Raw genomic sequence first — 17,692 nt, forward strand, 5'->3', positions numbered from 1 at the left:
TTTTTGAGACAGAGTCTTGTTCTGTTACCCAGGCTGGAATGCAGTGGGGTGATCTTGGCTCACTGCAACCACCGCCTCCCTGGTACAAGCGATTCTCCGGCCTCAGCCTCCCAAGTAGGTGGGATTACAGGCATGTGCCACCACGCCTGGCTAATTTTTTGTATTTTTAGTAGAAACTGGGTTTCACCATATTAGCCAGGCTGGTCTTGAGCTCCTGACCTCAGGTGATCTGCCGCCTCGGCCTCCCAAAGTGCTGGGATTATAGGCGGGAGCCACCGCACTCAGCCATTCAGCTAATATTTGTGTTTTTAGTAGTGATGAGGTTTCACCATGTTGGCTAGGCTGGTCTCGAACTCCTGACCTCAAATGATCCACCTGCCTCGGCCTCCCAAAGCGCTGGGATTACAGGTGTGAGCCATCGCCCCCGGCCCTCACCTGCTTTTTAAAGTGATTGTTCAGAAGCATTTCTTGCTGTTTTGGAATCTCTATCATTAGATGACATTCTCCACCTTTCAGCAAGTGGCTTAGTTTTTAAAATTTGTTTTTTTTTCTCCATCCTGACTTGGCTCAAAAGTCTTTTGGGAATGGTGTGGCCAAAATGGTGAGAGAATCAGAACTTCTTGGGGTCCAGGCTGGCTTCAGATCTCTCAAAGGGAGCCCTTCTAACCAGACAAGAGGCCAAATACAGATAATGATTACTCTTTCACTTAAACGGGAAGGATTGCCAGGGGCAGGTGGCAGTTTATTTTTTCTATAACAGCTGTATTCAGATACAATTTACATGCCACAAAATTCACCCTTTTAAAGTGTACGACTCAGGGGATTTTAGTGTATTCCACGGTTACATGGCCATCACCACTAATTCATCATTTTTATCACCCCAACAGGTTCTGCCCGTCTTCCTATTCTTGCAGCCTCTTTGTATTTGGGTCTTGATTGTGGAGGGGGCTGGACAATTGTGAAACTTCTCAGCAAAATGGGTTGCATTTGCTTCTTGTTACCTAGTGACAGTCTAATGCCTGTTAGCACCTGTCAGTCTTTTTTATGAGACAGAGTCGGTTGGAAGTGGTGGCTCACGCCTGTAATCCCAGCACTTTGGGAGCCCGAAGTGGGTCCGAGTGGAATGCTTGAGTTCAGGAGTTCAAGACCAGCCTGGGCAACATAGTGAGACCCGCCCCCCCCCCACCCCCCGCCCCATCTCTAAAAAAGAAAAAAAAAATTATTTACATTAAACAAACATAAAAGAGACAGGGTATCTCTCTGTTGCCCAGGCTGGAGTGCAGTGTCACAATCGTGGCTCACTGCAGCTTCAGTCTCCTGGATTCAAGTGATCCTCCCACCTCAGCCTCCCAAAGCCCCGGGATTATAGGCCTGAGCCACCACACCTGGACACCTGTCAGTCTTGAGTGGTCGTCAGAATCACCTGGAGGGCTTGTTAAACCACAGATGCTGGACCAGGTGTAGTGGATCACTCCTGTAATCCCAGCACTTTGGGAGGCTGAGGTGGGAGGATTGCTTGAAGTCAGGAGTTCAAGAGTGTCTAGGACAACAGAGTGAGACGCACCCCACCCCCCATCTCTTTAAAAAAAAAAAGTTAAACAATTGCTGATTTGTTCAAAATAAATAAGTAAAACAAAAAGGGCTGCTGCTCTCCCACAGTTTCTGATTTGGGTGTTTTGGGGTGAGGTTTGATCATTTGTATTTCTAACACTCTGCGGCCGCTGATCTGGGCTTTTGAACATGTTCCGTTTGCCTGGGAACCCATCCTCACCTTTCCTTGGCAGATTCTACTTGTCCATCAGATCTCAGTTTGGCTTCCTGGGGGAAATGTTTCCTGACATTTGTCCTAGTTGGACTTAGGAGCCCTTTCTCTGAGGCCTTATCTTGGTGTTTATCACACTGCATTGTAATTGCCAGTTTATTGTCTCTTTTCTTCACTAGACTGTGAACTCTTGGAGGTTTCTGTGTGTTGTGTCTACCATGGGGTTCCCAGTGCCTTGCCCAATGTGGGCACACAGTCCCTACTGCCAGCCCATTCTCGCATGGAGCTTCTGAGAGAACTTGAACTCTAGGGCCGTTTGAGATGTGGGGAGAGGCAGAGAGACCAGCAGGACAGTGGAAACAAAGCCAAAGTCCTCTTCTTTCTACCCCTTCTAGGTTTCTAGGCAAATAAAGCCACTTGGGTTCTGTATGAATTATTTATCACCACAGTAATGCTGTGTAAGAAACAATCCCCAAAATGACACTAGTGCTTATTACCCACAGGCCTGGGTGGTTGGTTAGGTGGTTCTGCTGATCCGCCTGGGGATCGATGACTAGCTGAAGGCTGATCTAGAATGGGCCAAGCTGGAGCCACTGAGACAACTTGGGTCTGTACCATGTAGTTTATTTATTTATTTATTTGAGACAGAGTTTCGCTCTTGTCACCCAGGCTGGAGTGCAGTGGCACGATACCGGCTCACTGCAACCTCTGCCTCCTGGGTTCAAGTGATTCCACTGCCTCAGCCTTCCGAGTAGCTGGGATTACAGGTACCTGCCACCACGCCGAGCTAAGTTTTTGTGTTTTTAGTAGAGATGAGGTTTCACCACGTTGGCCAGGCTGGTCTGAAACTCCTGAGCTCAGGTGATCCGCCCGCCTCGGCCTCCCAAAGTGCTGGGATTACAGGCGTGGAGCCCGGCCTTTTGTTGTTTTTTTCTTGTTTTTGAGACAGTCTTGCCCTGTCAACCAGGCTGCAGTGCAGTGGCACAGTCTTGGCTCACTGTAATCTCTGCCTCCTGGGTTCAAGTGATTCTCGTGCCTCAGCCTCCTGAGTAGCTGGGACTACAGGTGTGCGCCACCATGCCTGGCTAATTTTTGCATTTTTAGCAGAGACGAGGTTTCACCGTGTTGACCAGGCTAGTCTCAAACTCCTAGCCTCAAGTGAAACCATCTCCCTCGGCTTCCCAGAGTGCTGGAATTACAGGCATGAGCCACTGCTCCCGGCCTCATTGTAGTTTTGATTTGCATTTCTCTAGTGATTATAGACAAGCACTTTAAAGCCTCTGCTTGTGTCACATTCCCCAACATCCCATTGGCCAAAACAGGTCTCGTGGCTGAGTCCTCACTAAGAATGGGATGGCCCCCCCCAGTGATGTGGGGCATGGATGGTGAGGGGCATGGATGGTGGGCAGGCTGGGTGGGCAACTGGGGCTATATTTGTTACCTACTACAAGTTCATTATTGTCAGTGACTGGCCAAGAGTCTCAACATACCAGAGGTTCTGTATGTGTTTTTTGTTTGTTTTTGTTTTGAGACAGAGTCTCGCTTTGTCACCCAGCCTGGAGTGCATTGGCACAATCTCGGCTCACTGCAACCTCCGCCTCCCAGGTTGAAACAATTCTCCCACCATAGCTTCCCGAGTAGCTGGGATTACAAGCATGCACCACCACACCTGGCTGATTTTGTATTTTTAGTAGAAACGGGGTTTTGCCATGTTGGCCAGGCTGGTCTGGAACTCCTGACCTCAGGAGATCTGCCTGTCTTGGACTCCCAAAGTACTGGGATTACAGGTGTGAGCCGCTATGCCCAGCTGCTCTGTATGTGTTACTGCATCTTAAGAACACGTACGGTCAGGTGTGGTGGCTCATGCCTATAATCCCAGCACTTTGGGAGGCTGAGGCGGGCGGATCAAGCAATTCTCCTGCCTCAACTCCCAAATAGCTGGGACTACAGGTGCACGCCACCACGCGCAGCTAATTTTTTGTTTTGTTTTGTTTTGAGACAGAGTTTCCCTCTTGTTGCCCAGGCTGGAGTGCAATGGCACAATCTCAGCTCACCACAACCTCCGCCTCACAGTTTCAAGTGATGTTCCTGCCTCAGCCTCTCTAGTAGCTGGGATTACAGGCATATGCCACTATGCCCAGCTAATTTTGTATTTTGAGTAGAGGCAGGGTTTCTCCATGTTGGTCAGGCTGGTCTCGAACTCCCAACCTGAGGTGAAACACCCGCCTCGGCCTCCCAAAGTGCTGGGATTACAGGCGTGGGGCACCGCGCCCAGTCACAATTTTTTGTATTTTTAATAGAGATGGGGTTTCACCATGTTGGCCAGGATGGTCTCGATGTCTTGACCTTGTGATCTGCCCACCTCGGTCTCCCAAAGTGCTGGGGGCATGAGCCTGACCTTTCCTGAGGTCAAGAGTTCCAGACCAGCCTGGCCAATGTGGTGGTGAAACCCTGTCTCTACTAAAAATACAAAAATTAGCTGGGCGTGGTGGCACGTGCCTGTAATCCTAGCTACTTGGGAGACTGCCCAAGAGGCGGAGGTTTCAGTCAGCTGAGATCGTGCTATTGCACTCCAGCCTGGGCGACAGAGTGGGATTCCGTATCAAAAAAAAAAAAAGAACATATACCTGATTAAAAAAAAAATCCTAATACAGGAGGACTGTCCAAAAAGGGACATTGTTTAGAAATTAAGAAGGGTAGTAACAGCTTGATCTTGCCTTGTACAGGATTGGAGGCTGTTGTCATTGGAGAAGTTCATGAGAATGTTACTCTGCACTGTGGCAACATCTTGGGACCGAGGGGCCTGGTGACCTGGTACCGGAACGACTCGGAGCCTGTCTTCCTTCTCTCGTCCAACTCTAGCCTCCCGCCAGCTGAGCCTCGCTTCTCTCTAGTGGATGCCAACTCCCTGCACATCAAGTCGCTGAGCCTGGGAGATGAGGGGAATTACACCTGCCAGGAGATCCTGAATGTGACTCAGTGGTTCCAAGTGTGGCTGCAGGTGGCCAGTAAGTGGGGCTGGCAGGGACCGGGGCTGGAGAGGTACTCAGAGCCTTGGAAAGGAGGAGACCATGGTCAGGAATGTGGGTTTTGGGTTCCGATGGCCTGGAATTCTTTCTGGGCCCTGCCACTTGCAAGCTGAGGGACCTCTCATACCTCTATTTCCTCACCTGTAAAATGGGGATAAAAATAATTCCTGTGGCTGGGCGCGGTGGCTCACGCCTGTAATCCCAGCACTTTGGGAGGCCGAGGCGGGCGGATCATGAGGTCAGGAGATCGAGACCATCTTGGCTAACACGGTGAAACCCTGTCTCTACTAAGAATACAAAAAATTAGCCAGGTGTGGTGTCCGGCGCCTATAGTCCCAGCTACTTGGGAGGCTGAGGCAGGAGAATGGAGTGAACCTGGGAGGTGGAACTTGCAGTGAGCCAAGATTGTGCCACTGCACTCCAGCCTGGGCGAAAGAGTGAGACTCCGCCTCAAAAAAAAAAAAAAATTAGCCGGGCATGGTGGTGCACGCCTGTTATCCCTGCTACTTGGGAGGCTGAGGCAGGAGAATCGCTTGAACCTGGGAGGCAGAAGTTGCAGTGAGCCAAGATCATGCCACCACACTCTAGCTTGGGCGACAGAGTGAGACTCTGTCTCAAAAAAGTAAAAATAAAAAAAAATAAAAAATTCTTGCTTCTTAGAATTGCTGTGAAGAATAGATACCAGTTTATAAAGTGTTTTAGGCCAGGCATGGTGGCTCATGCCTGTAATCCCAGCATTTTGGGAGGCTGAGTGGGCAGATCACCTGAGGCCAGGAGTTTGAGACCAGCCTGGCCAACACGGTGAAACCCTATCTCTACTAAAAATACAAAAATTAGCCAGGCATGGTGGTGGGTGCCTCTAATACCAGCTACTCAGGAGGCTGAGGCAAGAGAATCACTTAAATCCGGGTAGTGGAGGTTGCGGAGATCCGAGATCATGCCATTGTGCTCCAGCCTGGGTGACAACTAGACTCTGTCTCAAAAAAAAAGAAAAACAAATAAAGTGCTTTAAAAGGCTCCTGGCATATTAATAAGCTTTTATTTTTAGCTTGTTGTTAATATCATCTTTGCTATTAATATCATTTTATTATGTAACAAAGTTACAGTATATCATAATCAAAGCCAGGTGCTGTGGTGTGGGACTGTAGTCCCGGCTACTCAGGATTGCTTGAGTCCCGGAGCCCCAGGCTGCAATGTACCATAATTGCACCTATGAAGAGCCACCGCACTTCAGCCTGGGCAACACAGGGAGACCCTGCCTCTAAAAAAAACATACAGAGTCAAGTCAGACTGCCTGAATCCCAGTGCAAAGGTTGTCACTGAGTTCTGTGTCACCTTGAGTAAGTAGCTTCATATCTCTGAGCTCCAGTTTTCCTCATTTGTTAATGGGGAATAATACATTGCCTGCTTTGTCGGGTGTAGTGAGCACTCTATTTATTTATTTATTTATTTATTTATTTAGAGACGGGGCTGGAGTGCAGTGGCCAGATCTCAGCTCACTGCAAGCTCCGCCTCAGCCTCCGGAGCAGCTGGGACTATTGGCGCCCGCCATCTCGCCCAGCTAGTTTTTTGTATTTTTAGTAGAGACGGGGTTTCACCATGTTAGCCAGGATGGTCTCGATCTCCTGACCTCGTGATCCGCCCATCTCGGCCTCCCAAAGTGCTGGGATTACAGGCTTGAGCCACCGTGCCCGGCCATTTATTTTTATTATTATTATTTTTTGAGACATAATCTCACTCTGTTGCCCAGGCTGGAGTGCAGTGATGCAATCTTGGCTCACCACAACCTCCGCCTCCTGGGTTCAAGCAATTCGCCTGCCTCAGCCTCCCAAGTAGCTGGGATTACAGGCGCCTGCCACCTCGCCCAGCTAATTTTTGTGTTTTTAGTAGAGATGGGCTTTCACCATATTGGTCAGGCTGATCTCGAACTCCTGACCTCATGATGTGCACACTTCGGCCTCCTGAAATGCTGGAATTACAAGCGTGAGCCACCAAGTCCGGCTATAGCGAGCACTCTTATACTGCGGTGCTACGTACAGGTCTTGGCATGAGCCACCCTTCCTATTGCACTTTCCTAAAATACTCTATCATATCTGCTGATATATACGTATGAATTTACAGCAGGCCGGGTGTTGTGGCTCATGCCTGTAATCCCAGCACTTTGGGAGGCTGAGGTGGGAGAATCACTTGAGCCAAGAGTTTGGGACCAGCTTGGTTAACATAGTGAGACTCCACATTACAAAAAATTATTAAAAAAAGAATTTAGAGTGGGAGGTTGTAAACTACAGCCTGCTGTTGTATGGCCTGCAGATTATGAATTTTTTTTTTTCTTGAGATGGAGTCTCACTCTGTCGCCCAGGCTGGAGTGCAGTGGCACGATCTTGGCTCACTGCAAGCTCCGCCTCTCGGGTTCACACCATTCTCCTGCCTCAGCCTCCCAAGTAGCTGGGACTGCAGGTGCCTGCCACCATGCCCGGCTGATTTTTTTTTTTTTTTTTTTGTATTTTTAGTAGAGACGGGGTTTCATTGTGTCAGCCAGGATGGTCTCAATCTCCTGACCTTGTGATCTGCCCGCCTCAGGCTCCCAAAGTGCTGAGATTACAGGCGTGAGCCACCATGCCCAGCGAATTGTGAATATTTTTTATATTTTTAACTGGTTGAAAATAAAAGGATATTTGTGACATGAAAATCATATGAAAGCCAGGTGCAGTGGGTCATGTCTGTAATCCTAGCACTTTGGGAGGCTAAGGCAGATGGATGACTTGAGCCCAGGAGTTTGAGACCAGCCCTGGCAACATAGCAAGACCCCGTTTCTACAAAAAGTGAAAAAATTAGCTGGGTATGATGGTGTGTGCCTGTAGATCCAGCTCCTCAGGAGGCTGAGGTTGGAGGATTGCTTGAGCCCATGGAGGTCGAGGCTGCAGAGAGCTGTGATCATGCCACTGCATTCCAGCTTGGGTGACAGAGCAAGACCCTATCTCAAAAGAAGAGAAAAGAAAAGAAAAGAAAATCATACAAAATTCAAATGTTGGTGTTCGTAAATAAAGTTTTATTGGAATATAGCCACATTCATTCATTTACATATTATCTCTATCTTTGTTACTAACTATGGCAGAGGTGAGTGGCTGTGACATAGGTCCTATGGGCTTCAAAGCCAAATTTATTTGCTCACTGGCCCTTAACAGAGAGAGTTTGCTGGTTACTGGATTAGAAGGACATCCATGCTCTAGATTCGGGGCATGTAATTTAGTAGACATGGATACATGGGAGGCCAGGAATGGTGGCTCATGCCCATAATCCTAGCATTTTGGGAGGCTGAGGTGAGATGATTGCTTGAGCTCAGGAGTCTGAGACCAGCCTGGGCAACGTAGTGAGACCCCAGCTCTACAAAAAATATAGAAAATAGTAATTAGCTGGGCATGGTTTCATGCACCGGTAGTCCCAGCTATTCAGGAGGCTGAGTGGAGAGGATCGCTTGAGCATGGGAGACAGAGGTTGCAGTGTGCCAAGATGGTGCCACTGTACTCCATCCTGGGCTCTAGAGTGAGATCCTGCCTCAAAATAAAAATAATAGGCCAGGTGTGGTGGCTCACGCCTGTAATCCCAGCACTTTGGGAGGCTGAGGTGGGCAGATCACCTGAGGTCAGGAGCTCACGACCTCACGACCAGCCTGGCTAACACGGTGAAACCCTGTTTCTACTGAAAATACCAAAAATTAGCCAGGCATGGTGGCGCACACCTGTATTCCCAGCTACTCGGGAGGCTGAGGCAAGAGAATCGCTTGAACCCGGGAGGCGGAGGTTGCAGTGAGCCGAGATTGCGCCACTGCACTCCAGCCCGGGCAACAAGAATGAAACTCTGTCTCAAATAATAATAATAATAAAAAAATAGAGAAATACCCATGTAATCACTTCATTGTTCTGGATCCAAGATTCCTCATCTGTAAAATAAAGAACCTACTAATTCCTTTATTCAGCATAGATTCATTGAGAGCTTGATGCCAGACACTGGTCTGGGCACTGGGCCACAGGTGTGAGCAGCCCAGTGGGGCGGACGGATGAGAAACAAGTTAATGTGATTTTTCTGAAACATTTTAAATTGGGAGGCCACAGGGCAGATTTGGGAAGTAGTGACTTTTTTTTTTTTTTTGGACGGAGTCTCCCTCTGTCACCCAGGCTGAAGTACGGCAGTGCCACCTTGGCTTACTGCAACCTCTGCCTTTCGGGTTCAAGCAATTCTCACACCTCAGCCACCTGAGTAGCTGGGATTACAGATGTGCGCCACCACACCCGGCTATTGTATTTTCAGTAGAGATGGGGGTTTCTCCATGTTGGCCAGGTGTGTCTCAAACTCCTGACCTCAAGTGATCCACCTGCTTTGATCCCCCAAAAAGCTGGGATTACAGACATGAACCACTGCATCTGGCCTGGAAATAGTAACATTTAAACTGATTGGTAAATAGGGCTGGGCACAGTGACTCATGCCTGTAATCCCAGCACTTTGAGGGGCTGAGGTGGGAGGATTGCTTGAGCCCAGGAGATCAAAGCTGCAGTAAACCATGATCATGCCACTGCTCTCCATCCTGGGTGACAGACAGAGACCCTGTCTCTGAAAAAATAAAAGGAGAAGAATTCTGCCAGTTCTCTTTTCAGGTGGAACAAGACAGGTTGAGCTGAGCGTGATGCATTCACAGATAGGGAGAAGGCTGGCGTGGCAGGGGCCTTGTGTATAAGAGGGCAGGCTGTGTGAAATATGGGAGGCCAGGCCAGACTGGGGCCAAGTAGGACCTGTGCTATGGGTTGAATTACGTCCCCCAAAAAGATAGTTGAAGTCCTAACCTTTGGTATCTACAAATGTGAGCTTATTTGGAAATAGGGTCTGTGCAGATACAATCAAGGTAAGAGGAGATTATTGCGGTGAGCACTAGCCCAGGTTGACTGACATCCTTATTTTTTTATTTTTTATATTTCTGAGACAGAGTCTTACACTATTGCCCAGGCTGGAGTGCAGTGGCGTAATCTTGGTTCACTGCCACCTCCATCTCCTGTGTTCAAGCGATTCTCCTGCCTCAGCCTCCCAAGTAGCTGGGATTACAGGCTCACACCACCACGCGTGGCCAATTTTTGTATTTTTAGTAGAAAGGGGGTTTCACCATGTTGGCCAGTCTGGTCTTGAACTCCTGACCTCAGGTGATCTGCCTGCCTCAGCCTCCCAAAGTGCTGGGATTACAGGCGTGAACCACTGTGCCTGGCCAGGAGTTGTGATTTTATTCTGTGTGCAGGAGAAACTCCTGGAGCTTCCCGCAGGGGTGTGGCACCATTTCATTAGCACATGGAAAATGTATGTGTTTGGTATCAAGTAGAGCTGATGAAATAAAATAGGGAAGACAATTGGAGATATACAAAGTCGGTGACCAGAACCAGGGTGGTGACAGTGGCCTTGGTGAAAATGCACAGATTTGGAAAATATTTTGGAAGGAGACCAGCAGGACTCGCTGGTGGATCAGAAGTGGAGGATAAAGGAAAGAGAGGCCTCTGGGACACCTCTCAGTTTTTGGATGATATCTAAGGTTTCTGCCAGTTCTCAAAGATGAGGGCATCATCCATCAGGGCAGTGTTTCTGTGTCTGGAGATGCCATAGATAAATTCCTGGGTGATGCCAGGAATGAAGGGAGTGCATAAAAAATGCCACCCATCTTGACCCCACTGTTTGTTTCCTACTGTGAGCCTGTGGCAACTACTGGCTGGTCTCCCTCAGTCCTCCTGCCCAAAGTAATTAGTCATCCCTTCCTGTCCATCTTGTCAATGAATAACTTTATCTTTTATCCACAGTGGAGTAAGGTGACATTGCAACTTTTTGTTTCTTTATCATCACTCTCTTTAGTTTTTTATTTTTTATTTTTTAATTTTTTTGAGACGGGATCTTGCTCTGTCACCCAGGCTGGAGTGCAGTGGCACCATCTCGGCTCACTGCAAGCTCCATCTCCCAAGTTCATGCCATTCTCCTGCCTCAGCCTCCTAAGTAGCTGGGACTACAGGCGCCCACCACCACGTCCGGCTAATTTTTTGTATTTTTAGTAGAGATGGGGTTTCACCATGTTAACCTGTATGGTCTTGATCTCCTGACCTCATAATCAGCCCTCCTCAGCCTCCCAAAGTTCTGGGATTACAGGTGTGAGCCACCGCGCCCGGCCACTCTCTTTAGTTTATGATGACTTGAACGGACACTGATTTGTTAATAATTGGCTAAGTTTATTGGAGGATGGATTAGTTTCGTTATTGCCCTGTAGGGAGATAAAGGCAAGGTCTTGTTACAATGAATGTGAACTTACATCTTTAAAAATGTCACTGAACTCTTGGCTGGGCGCAGCAGCTCATGCCTGTAATCCCAGCACTTTGGGAGGCTGAGGCGGATGGATCACTTGAGGTCAGGAATTTGAGACCAGCCTGGCCAACATGGTGAAACTCCATCTCTACTAAAGATACAAAACTTAGTCAGGGGTGGTGATGCGCACCTGTGATCCCAGATAGTTGGGAGGCTGAGGCACAAGAATCGCTTCAACCAGGGAGCTGGAGGTTGCAGTGAGCTGAGATTGCACCAGTGCACTCCAGCCTGGGTGACAGAGCAAGACTCTGTCTCAACAACAACAACAACAAAAAAGAAATAAAAACGTCACTGAATTCCCGTGGCACTTTGTGCTCCCTCCAGGGAAGTCCTGTGCATGTCTTCGTTACTGTGCTGTGATGTATAGTATGGAAATCTCTTCACTTGGAAATACATGGGATCCTTGACTGATGTACGGCTTGTTTGTGAAAACCAGACACAGATACCTTTTGGTTCAAATACACCAGAGCCCTCTGGGGTTGGTCTCCTGGTTCTCATCTTAGGAGGTCCCTGGACAAAACACCAGACCCCTCTCTGCCTCAGGGAACCCTGTGTTGCTCCCCGACAGTGGCCAGAGGGAAGGGCATGACATCTCTGATTGGAGTTGGCCCTCATTTTTGCGTAGATTTGGGAAAATAGATTAGGTTTGATTCAGCCTGTCTTTCTGGGATGGCAGTGGTATTGTGGAGTGGTCCAGATACCTAGGTTCAAATCCACGTTCTACTAGTTGTCGTCTGTGTGACCTTGGGAAAGTCCCTTGAACTCCAATGTTAGTTTTATTGTCTGTGAAATCGAGAGTAACGGTGGAACGAGTACAGATTTGTGGTATGCACTAATGAGACAAACTCATGTAGCCCTCAGCACACTTGAACTGGATCCAGTGGTTAAGCCAGTAATGGGGACTCCCATGGGGCAGTCCATCTCAAGTTCTCAACAATCAACCAGTTTCTATCTGGTTCCTTTTATTTTGTTTTGAGACAGAGTTTCACCCTGTCGCCCAGGCTGGAGTGCAATGGTGTAATCTCAGCTCACTGCAGCCTCAGCCTCCCAGGTTCAAGTGATTCTGCTGCCTCAGCCTCCCGAGCAGCTGAGATTACAGGCGTGTGCCACCACGCCCGGCTGATTTTTTGTATCTTTAGTAGAGATGAGGTTTCACCATGTTGGCCAGGCTGGTCTCGAACTCCTGACCTCGTGATCCGCCCGCCTTGGCCTCCCAAATTGCTGGGATTACAGACATGAGCCACCGCACCTGGCCTCATCTGGGTCTTTTGAACAGGTCTTGCTGTGAGTTGGGGACTCTGTGTGCCCAGATCTTTTCACTGATGTGGTTGCTAGCTGGGTCACATTACCTCCTTCTCTCTCTCTCTCTCTCTCTTTTTTTTTTTTTGAGACAGGATCTAACTCTGTCACCCAGGCTAGAGTGCAGTGGTGTGATTTCGGCTCACAGGAGCCTTGAAATCCTAGGCTCAAGTGATTCTCTTATCTCACCTTCCCGAGTAGCTGGGACTAACGGTGTGTGCCACCACACTCGGCTAACTTTTTAGTTTTTTGTAGAGACAAGGTCTCACTATATTGCCCAGGCTGTTTTTGAACTCCTGGGCTCAAGCAGTCCTTCCTCCTTGGCCTCCCAAAGTGCTGGGCTTACAGATGTGAACCACCTCGTCCAGCCCCCTCCTTCTCTTAAGGAGAACAATTTGGAAACATTCTAATATGGCCTTGGAATCTAGGGGGAACAAGATATGACAGTTTGTTATCTGCAAGTGACCGGGGATGTGTGACTGGACAGAGATGCTGTAGAAACATGGAAATGGCAGTAGGGGGTTGCTAGATTTCTCCCTCCTTACCCCCTGGTCCTCTGCTTGGCCATCGGTGGGCATTTGGTGTCTCTGTCTTGTAGGAGGTCAGGTTTTCTGTAGGCCCAGGGCAATTCAACCTGCCTGGAATGGGTGCCTGTGGTGTCCATTGATCACTCATCCCACGAGAGTGTGCACTGCTCCCTGTTCATTGAAAGGTGAGGTTGAAGGGTCTTGCCATCGGGATTGGAACTCTGCTTCTAAATGTACAGAAATCCCTTGGTCCAGAGCAGTTAAGGGCTGCCAAGGCCATTTTTCTTTCTTTTCTTTTCTTTCTCTTTTTTTTTTTTTTCAATTTTTAAATTTAGGCGGGAGTGGTGGCTCATGCCTGTAATCCCAGCACTTTGGGAGACCAAGGTGGGCAGATCACCTGAGGTCAGAAGTTTGAGACTGCCTTGGCCAACATAGTGAAACCCCATCTCTGTTAAAAATACAAAAAAATTATCTGGGCGTGGTAACACAGACCTGTAATCCCAGCTACTCTGGAGGCTGAGGTGGGAGAATCACTTGAACCCAGGAAGCGGAGTTTGCAGTGAGCTGAGTTTTCGCCACTGCACTCCAGCCTGGGCGACAGAGTGAGACTCCATCTCAAAAAAATACGTAAGTAAATAAATTAATTAATTAAACAAATATTTTTGCAGAGACAGGGCCTCATTATGTTGCTCAGGCTGGTCCTGAACTACTGGGTTCAAGCGATCCTCCCGTGTCAGCCTCCCACAGTGCTGAGCTTACAGGCATGAGCCACCGCACCCGGCTACACAGCTGTTTATTTAATCAATTGACCCATCCCTGCTACCTCCAAATTGGAGTGGGTATGATATTGGAACAGCCATGTGTTTACCTGCAGACAGGCTGGTCAGATAGGGAAGGTGTCACAGCCCTTCCCATATCCTGGTACACTTTTTTTTGAGACATGATTTCACTCGGTTACCCACACTGGCATGATCTCAGCTCACGGCAACCTCTGCCTCCTGGGTTCAAGCTATTCTCCTGCCTCAGCCTCCCAAGTAGCTGAGATTACAGGCGCCCACTACCATGCCTGAATAATTTTTGTGTTTTTAGTAGAAACAGGGTTTTGTTTTGCCATATTGCCCAGGGTGGTCTTGAACTCCTGACCTCAAGTGATCCGCCTGCCTCGACCTTCCAAAGTGCTGGGATTACAGGGGTGAGCTACCATGCCCGGCTGACTTTGTGCTTTTTTTTCTTTTTTTTTTTGAGATAAAGTTTCGCTCTTGTTGCCCAGGCTGGAGTGCAATGGCGCAATCTCAGCTCACTGCAATCTCTGCCTCCCGGGTTCAAGCAATTCTCCTGCCTTGTCTCCCAAGTAGCTGGTATTATACACATGTGCCATTACGCCTGGCTAATTATTTATATTTTTAGTAAAGACAGGGTTTCACCGAATGTTGGCCAGGCTGGTCTCGAACTCCTGACCTCAGGTGATCCACACGCCTCGGCCTCCCAAAGTGCTGGGATTACAGGCATGAGCCACTGTGCCCGGGCTCGACTTTTTTTATTATTATTTTTTAAGACGAAGTCTCACTCTGTTGCCCAGGAGTGGCGTGATATCGGCTCACTGCAACCTCTGCCTCCTGGGTTCAAACAATTCTCCTGCCTCAGCCTCCCAAGTAGCTGGGACTACAGGCGTGTGCCACCACACCTGGCTAATTTTTGTGTTTTTAGTAGAGACAGGGTTTCACCATGTTGGCAAGGCTGGTCTCGAACTCCTGACCTCAGGTGATCCGCGCACCTCGGCCTCCCAAAGTATTGGGATTATAGGCGTGAGCCATCGTGCCCAGCCAACTTTGTGTTTTTCTTTTTTAAAAAAAGATATTGTCTCTTATGTATGCATTTGAGGAGCTGAGCTATCAAGAGATAGATCAGCCCATGAAAGACCCCAGTTAGATTTCATGGTACACAGTGCCAGGCTCTCCCTGTGTCTGTTTTTCTCAGGCCAAGCAAGTGTTTAGGGAACAATGGAACCAGCTAGCACGTGAGCAATGAGGAAGCTGGTCTGTGTCGAACTCCAAGAGGCTTAGGATTCAGTTGGGTTTGGGGGATGGGGAGCTCCTCTCTAGCCACTCCAAACTTCCAAGAAAGGGAATCTCAGGAAAGATGCATGTTTCCTGGCTGATGGGCCTGTCTGATATGGACCCACCAGCAGTGCTTTTGTGTGTTGGTGGTGGTGTCACTATGTCTTCTCACAGTGTAGACTCCTAGGGAAGGGGAATGTTGGGTACACTGAAGAAAACTTGTGTGTGCCTGCTCAGAAGGTGGGGTGATTCTTGCCCAAGGATTGATTAATTTGGGTCTTGCCAAGCTTATCTGTTTTTGTTTGTTTGTTCGAGACGGAGTCTCACTCTGTTGCCCAGGCTGGAGTGCAGTGGCGCGATCTCAGCTCCCTGGATTCAAGTGATTCTCTTGCTTCAGCCTCCTGAGTAGCTGGGATTACAGGCGTGTGCCACCATGCCCAGCTAATTTTTGTATTTTTAGTAGAGACAGGGTTTCACCATGTTGGCCAGGCTAGTCTCCAACTCCTGACCTCAAGTAATCCACCCACCTCGGCCTCCCAAAGTGCTGGGATTCCAGGCGTGAGCCACTGTGCCCGGCCTGCCAAGCTTATCTGTGGCAGAGATTGGTGCTTACAGGAGCCTGCAGATCTCTGGGATGGGCTCTGAGTGGCAGTCACTAGGGAGATCAAGAGGCAGTGGGTTGTTGATTTTGCCTGTAAAGGTGGTATCACAGTCTTTAAGTTTTCCCACAGACCTCATCCCATTGGAGAAGTACACATTAACTGATTAGCACAGACTGTGGGGTGCATTATGAAGTCATTTTCTTTTCTTTTCTTTTTTTTTTTTTTGAGATGGAGTCTTGCTCTGTCGCCCAGGCTGGGGTGCAATGGCCGGATCTCGGCTCACTGCAAGCTCTGCCTCCCGGGTTTACACCATTCTCTTGCCTCAGCCTCCCGAGTAGCTGGGACTACAGGCGCCCGCCACCTCGCCCGGCTAGTTTTTTGTATTTTTTAGTAGAGATGGGGTTTCACTGTGTTAGCCAGGATGGTCTTGATCTCCTGACCTCATGATCCGCCCGTCTCGGCCTCCCAAAGTGCTGGGATTACAGGCTTGAGCCACTGCGCCCAGCCTGAAGTCATTTTCAAATAAGATTGCTGGTCTGAAGAGTAAATGGCTGAAGATAAGGTAACTTTTCCTGTTAGCAAGGAACTCAAGATACTGAGATGTAAATGAACCTTTTGCAGCTCTTGACTGGCCAACCTATATTTGTGGTGGGTAAGGAAAGAAGTGAATTTTGATGTCAAAGAGGACAGCAGAGAACAGGAAGGCAGCAGCCGTAGATTGTTCCAGAACAGGATTCAGCAAAACTTTTCCTTTCCTTTTTTTTCTTGAGATAGGGAGGGTCTCATTGTGTCACCCAGGCTGGAGTGTACTGGCGCAATCACAGCTCACTGCAACCTCCACCTCCTGGGCTGAAGCGATCCTCCCACTTCAGCCTCCCAAATAGCTGGGACTGCCTGCCTGCACCGCCACACCCGGCTAATTCTTTGGTGTTTTTTGAGATGGGGTTTTGCCATGTTGCCCAGGCTGGTCTCGAACTCCTGGGCTCATGTGATCTTCTGCCTCAGCTTCCCAAAATACTAGGATTATAGGCATGAGCCACCGTGCCTGACCAGCAAAACTTTAAAAAAATTTTTTGGCCGGGTGTGATGGCTCATACTTGTAATCCCAGCACTTTGGAAGGCCAAGGTGAGTGGATCGTTTGAACCCAGGAGTTCAAGACCAGCCTGGGCAACATGGCAAAATCCCGTCTCTACTAAAAATGCAAAAATTAGCTGGGTGTGGTAGAATATGCCTGTAGTCCCAGCTGCTGGCGGGGCCTGAGGCAGGAGGATCACCTGAGCCTTGGGAGGCTGAGGCTGCAGTGAGCCGTGATCACGTCACTGCTCTCCAGCCTGGGTGACAGAATGAGACCTTGTCTCAAAAAATAAAAAATTAAAAAATTAAAATAAATTTTCTTTTAATTAATTATTTTATTTTTTATTTTGTTTATTTAGTTTTTGAGATGGAGTCTACTGCTGTCGCCCAGGCTAGAGTACAGTGGCATGATCTTGGCTCACTGCAACCTCTGCCTCCCAGGTTCAAGTGATTCTCCCGCCTCAGCCTCTGGAGTAACTAGGACTACGGTTACTTGCCACCACACCCAGCAAATTTTTTAATTTTTAGTAGAGATGGGGTTTCACCATGTTGGCCAGGCTAGTTTTGAACTCCTGACCTCAATAAAATATATATTATTTATTTTGGGTCTTGCCTAAAATTGGGTCTTGCCAAGCTTATGTTTTTGTTTGTTTGTTTGTTCAAGATGGAGTCTTACTGTCTTGCCCAGGCTGGAGTGCAGTAGCGTGATCTCAGCTCACTGGATTCAAGTGATTCTCTTACTTCAGCCTCCTGAGTAGCTGGGATTACAGGCATGTGCCACCACGCCCAGCTAATTTTTGTATTTTTAGTAAAGACTAAATATATAGTCTTTATATATTATAAGCTATATACTAAATATATGGTCTTTATATATTATAAAAAATATAATATATATTACATTTAAATAATATAATATTTAAATATATTTTATATAAATAATATAATATATATGTATAA

General features: G+C 48.1%; 1 protein-coding gene across 3 annotated transcripts in view; it reads left to right on the forward strand.

Annotated features, from left to right (window-relative positions):
• Nucleotides 1-17,692, forward strand: part of VSIG10 (V-set and immunoglobulin domain containing 10) — a 46,263-nt gene that overhangs the window by 4,082 nt on the left and 24,489 nt on the right. For all 3 annotated transcript variants that reach the window (XM_017887869.1, XM_017887870.1, XM_017887871.1), the window contains exon 2: nucleotides 4,489-4,770. In XM_017887869.1, coding sequence (XP_017743358.1) covers nucleotides 4,489-4,770 — 282 coding nt within the window. The remainder of the gene's footprint in view (nucleotides 1-4,488; nucleotides 4,771-17,692) is intronic.

The sequence above is a fragment of the Rhinopithecus bieti genome, unplaced genomic scaffold, assembly GCF_001698545.2.
Source record: "Rhinopithecus bieti isolate Rb0 unplaced genomic scaffold, ASM169854v2 scaffold_17010, whole genome shotgun sequence".
In the NCBI taxonomy this organism is placed as follows: domain Eukaryota; kingdom Metazoa; phylum Chordata; class Mammalia; order Primates; family Cercopithecidae; genus Rhinopithecus; species Rhinopithecus bieti.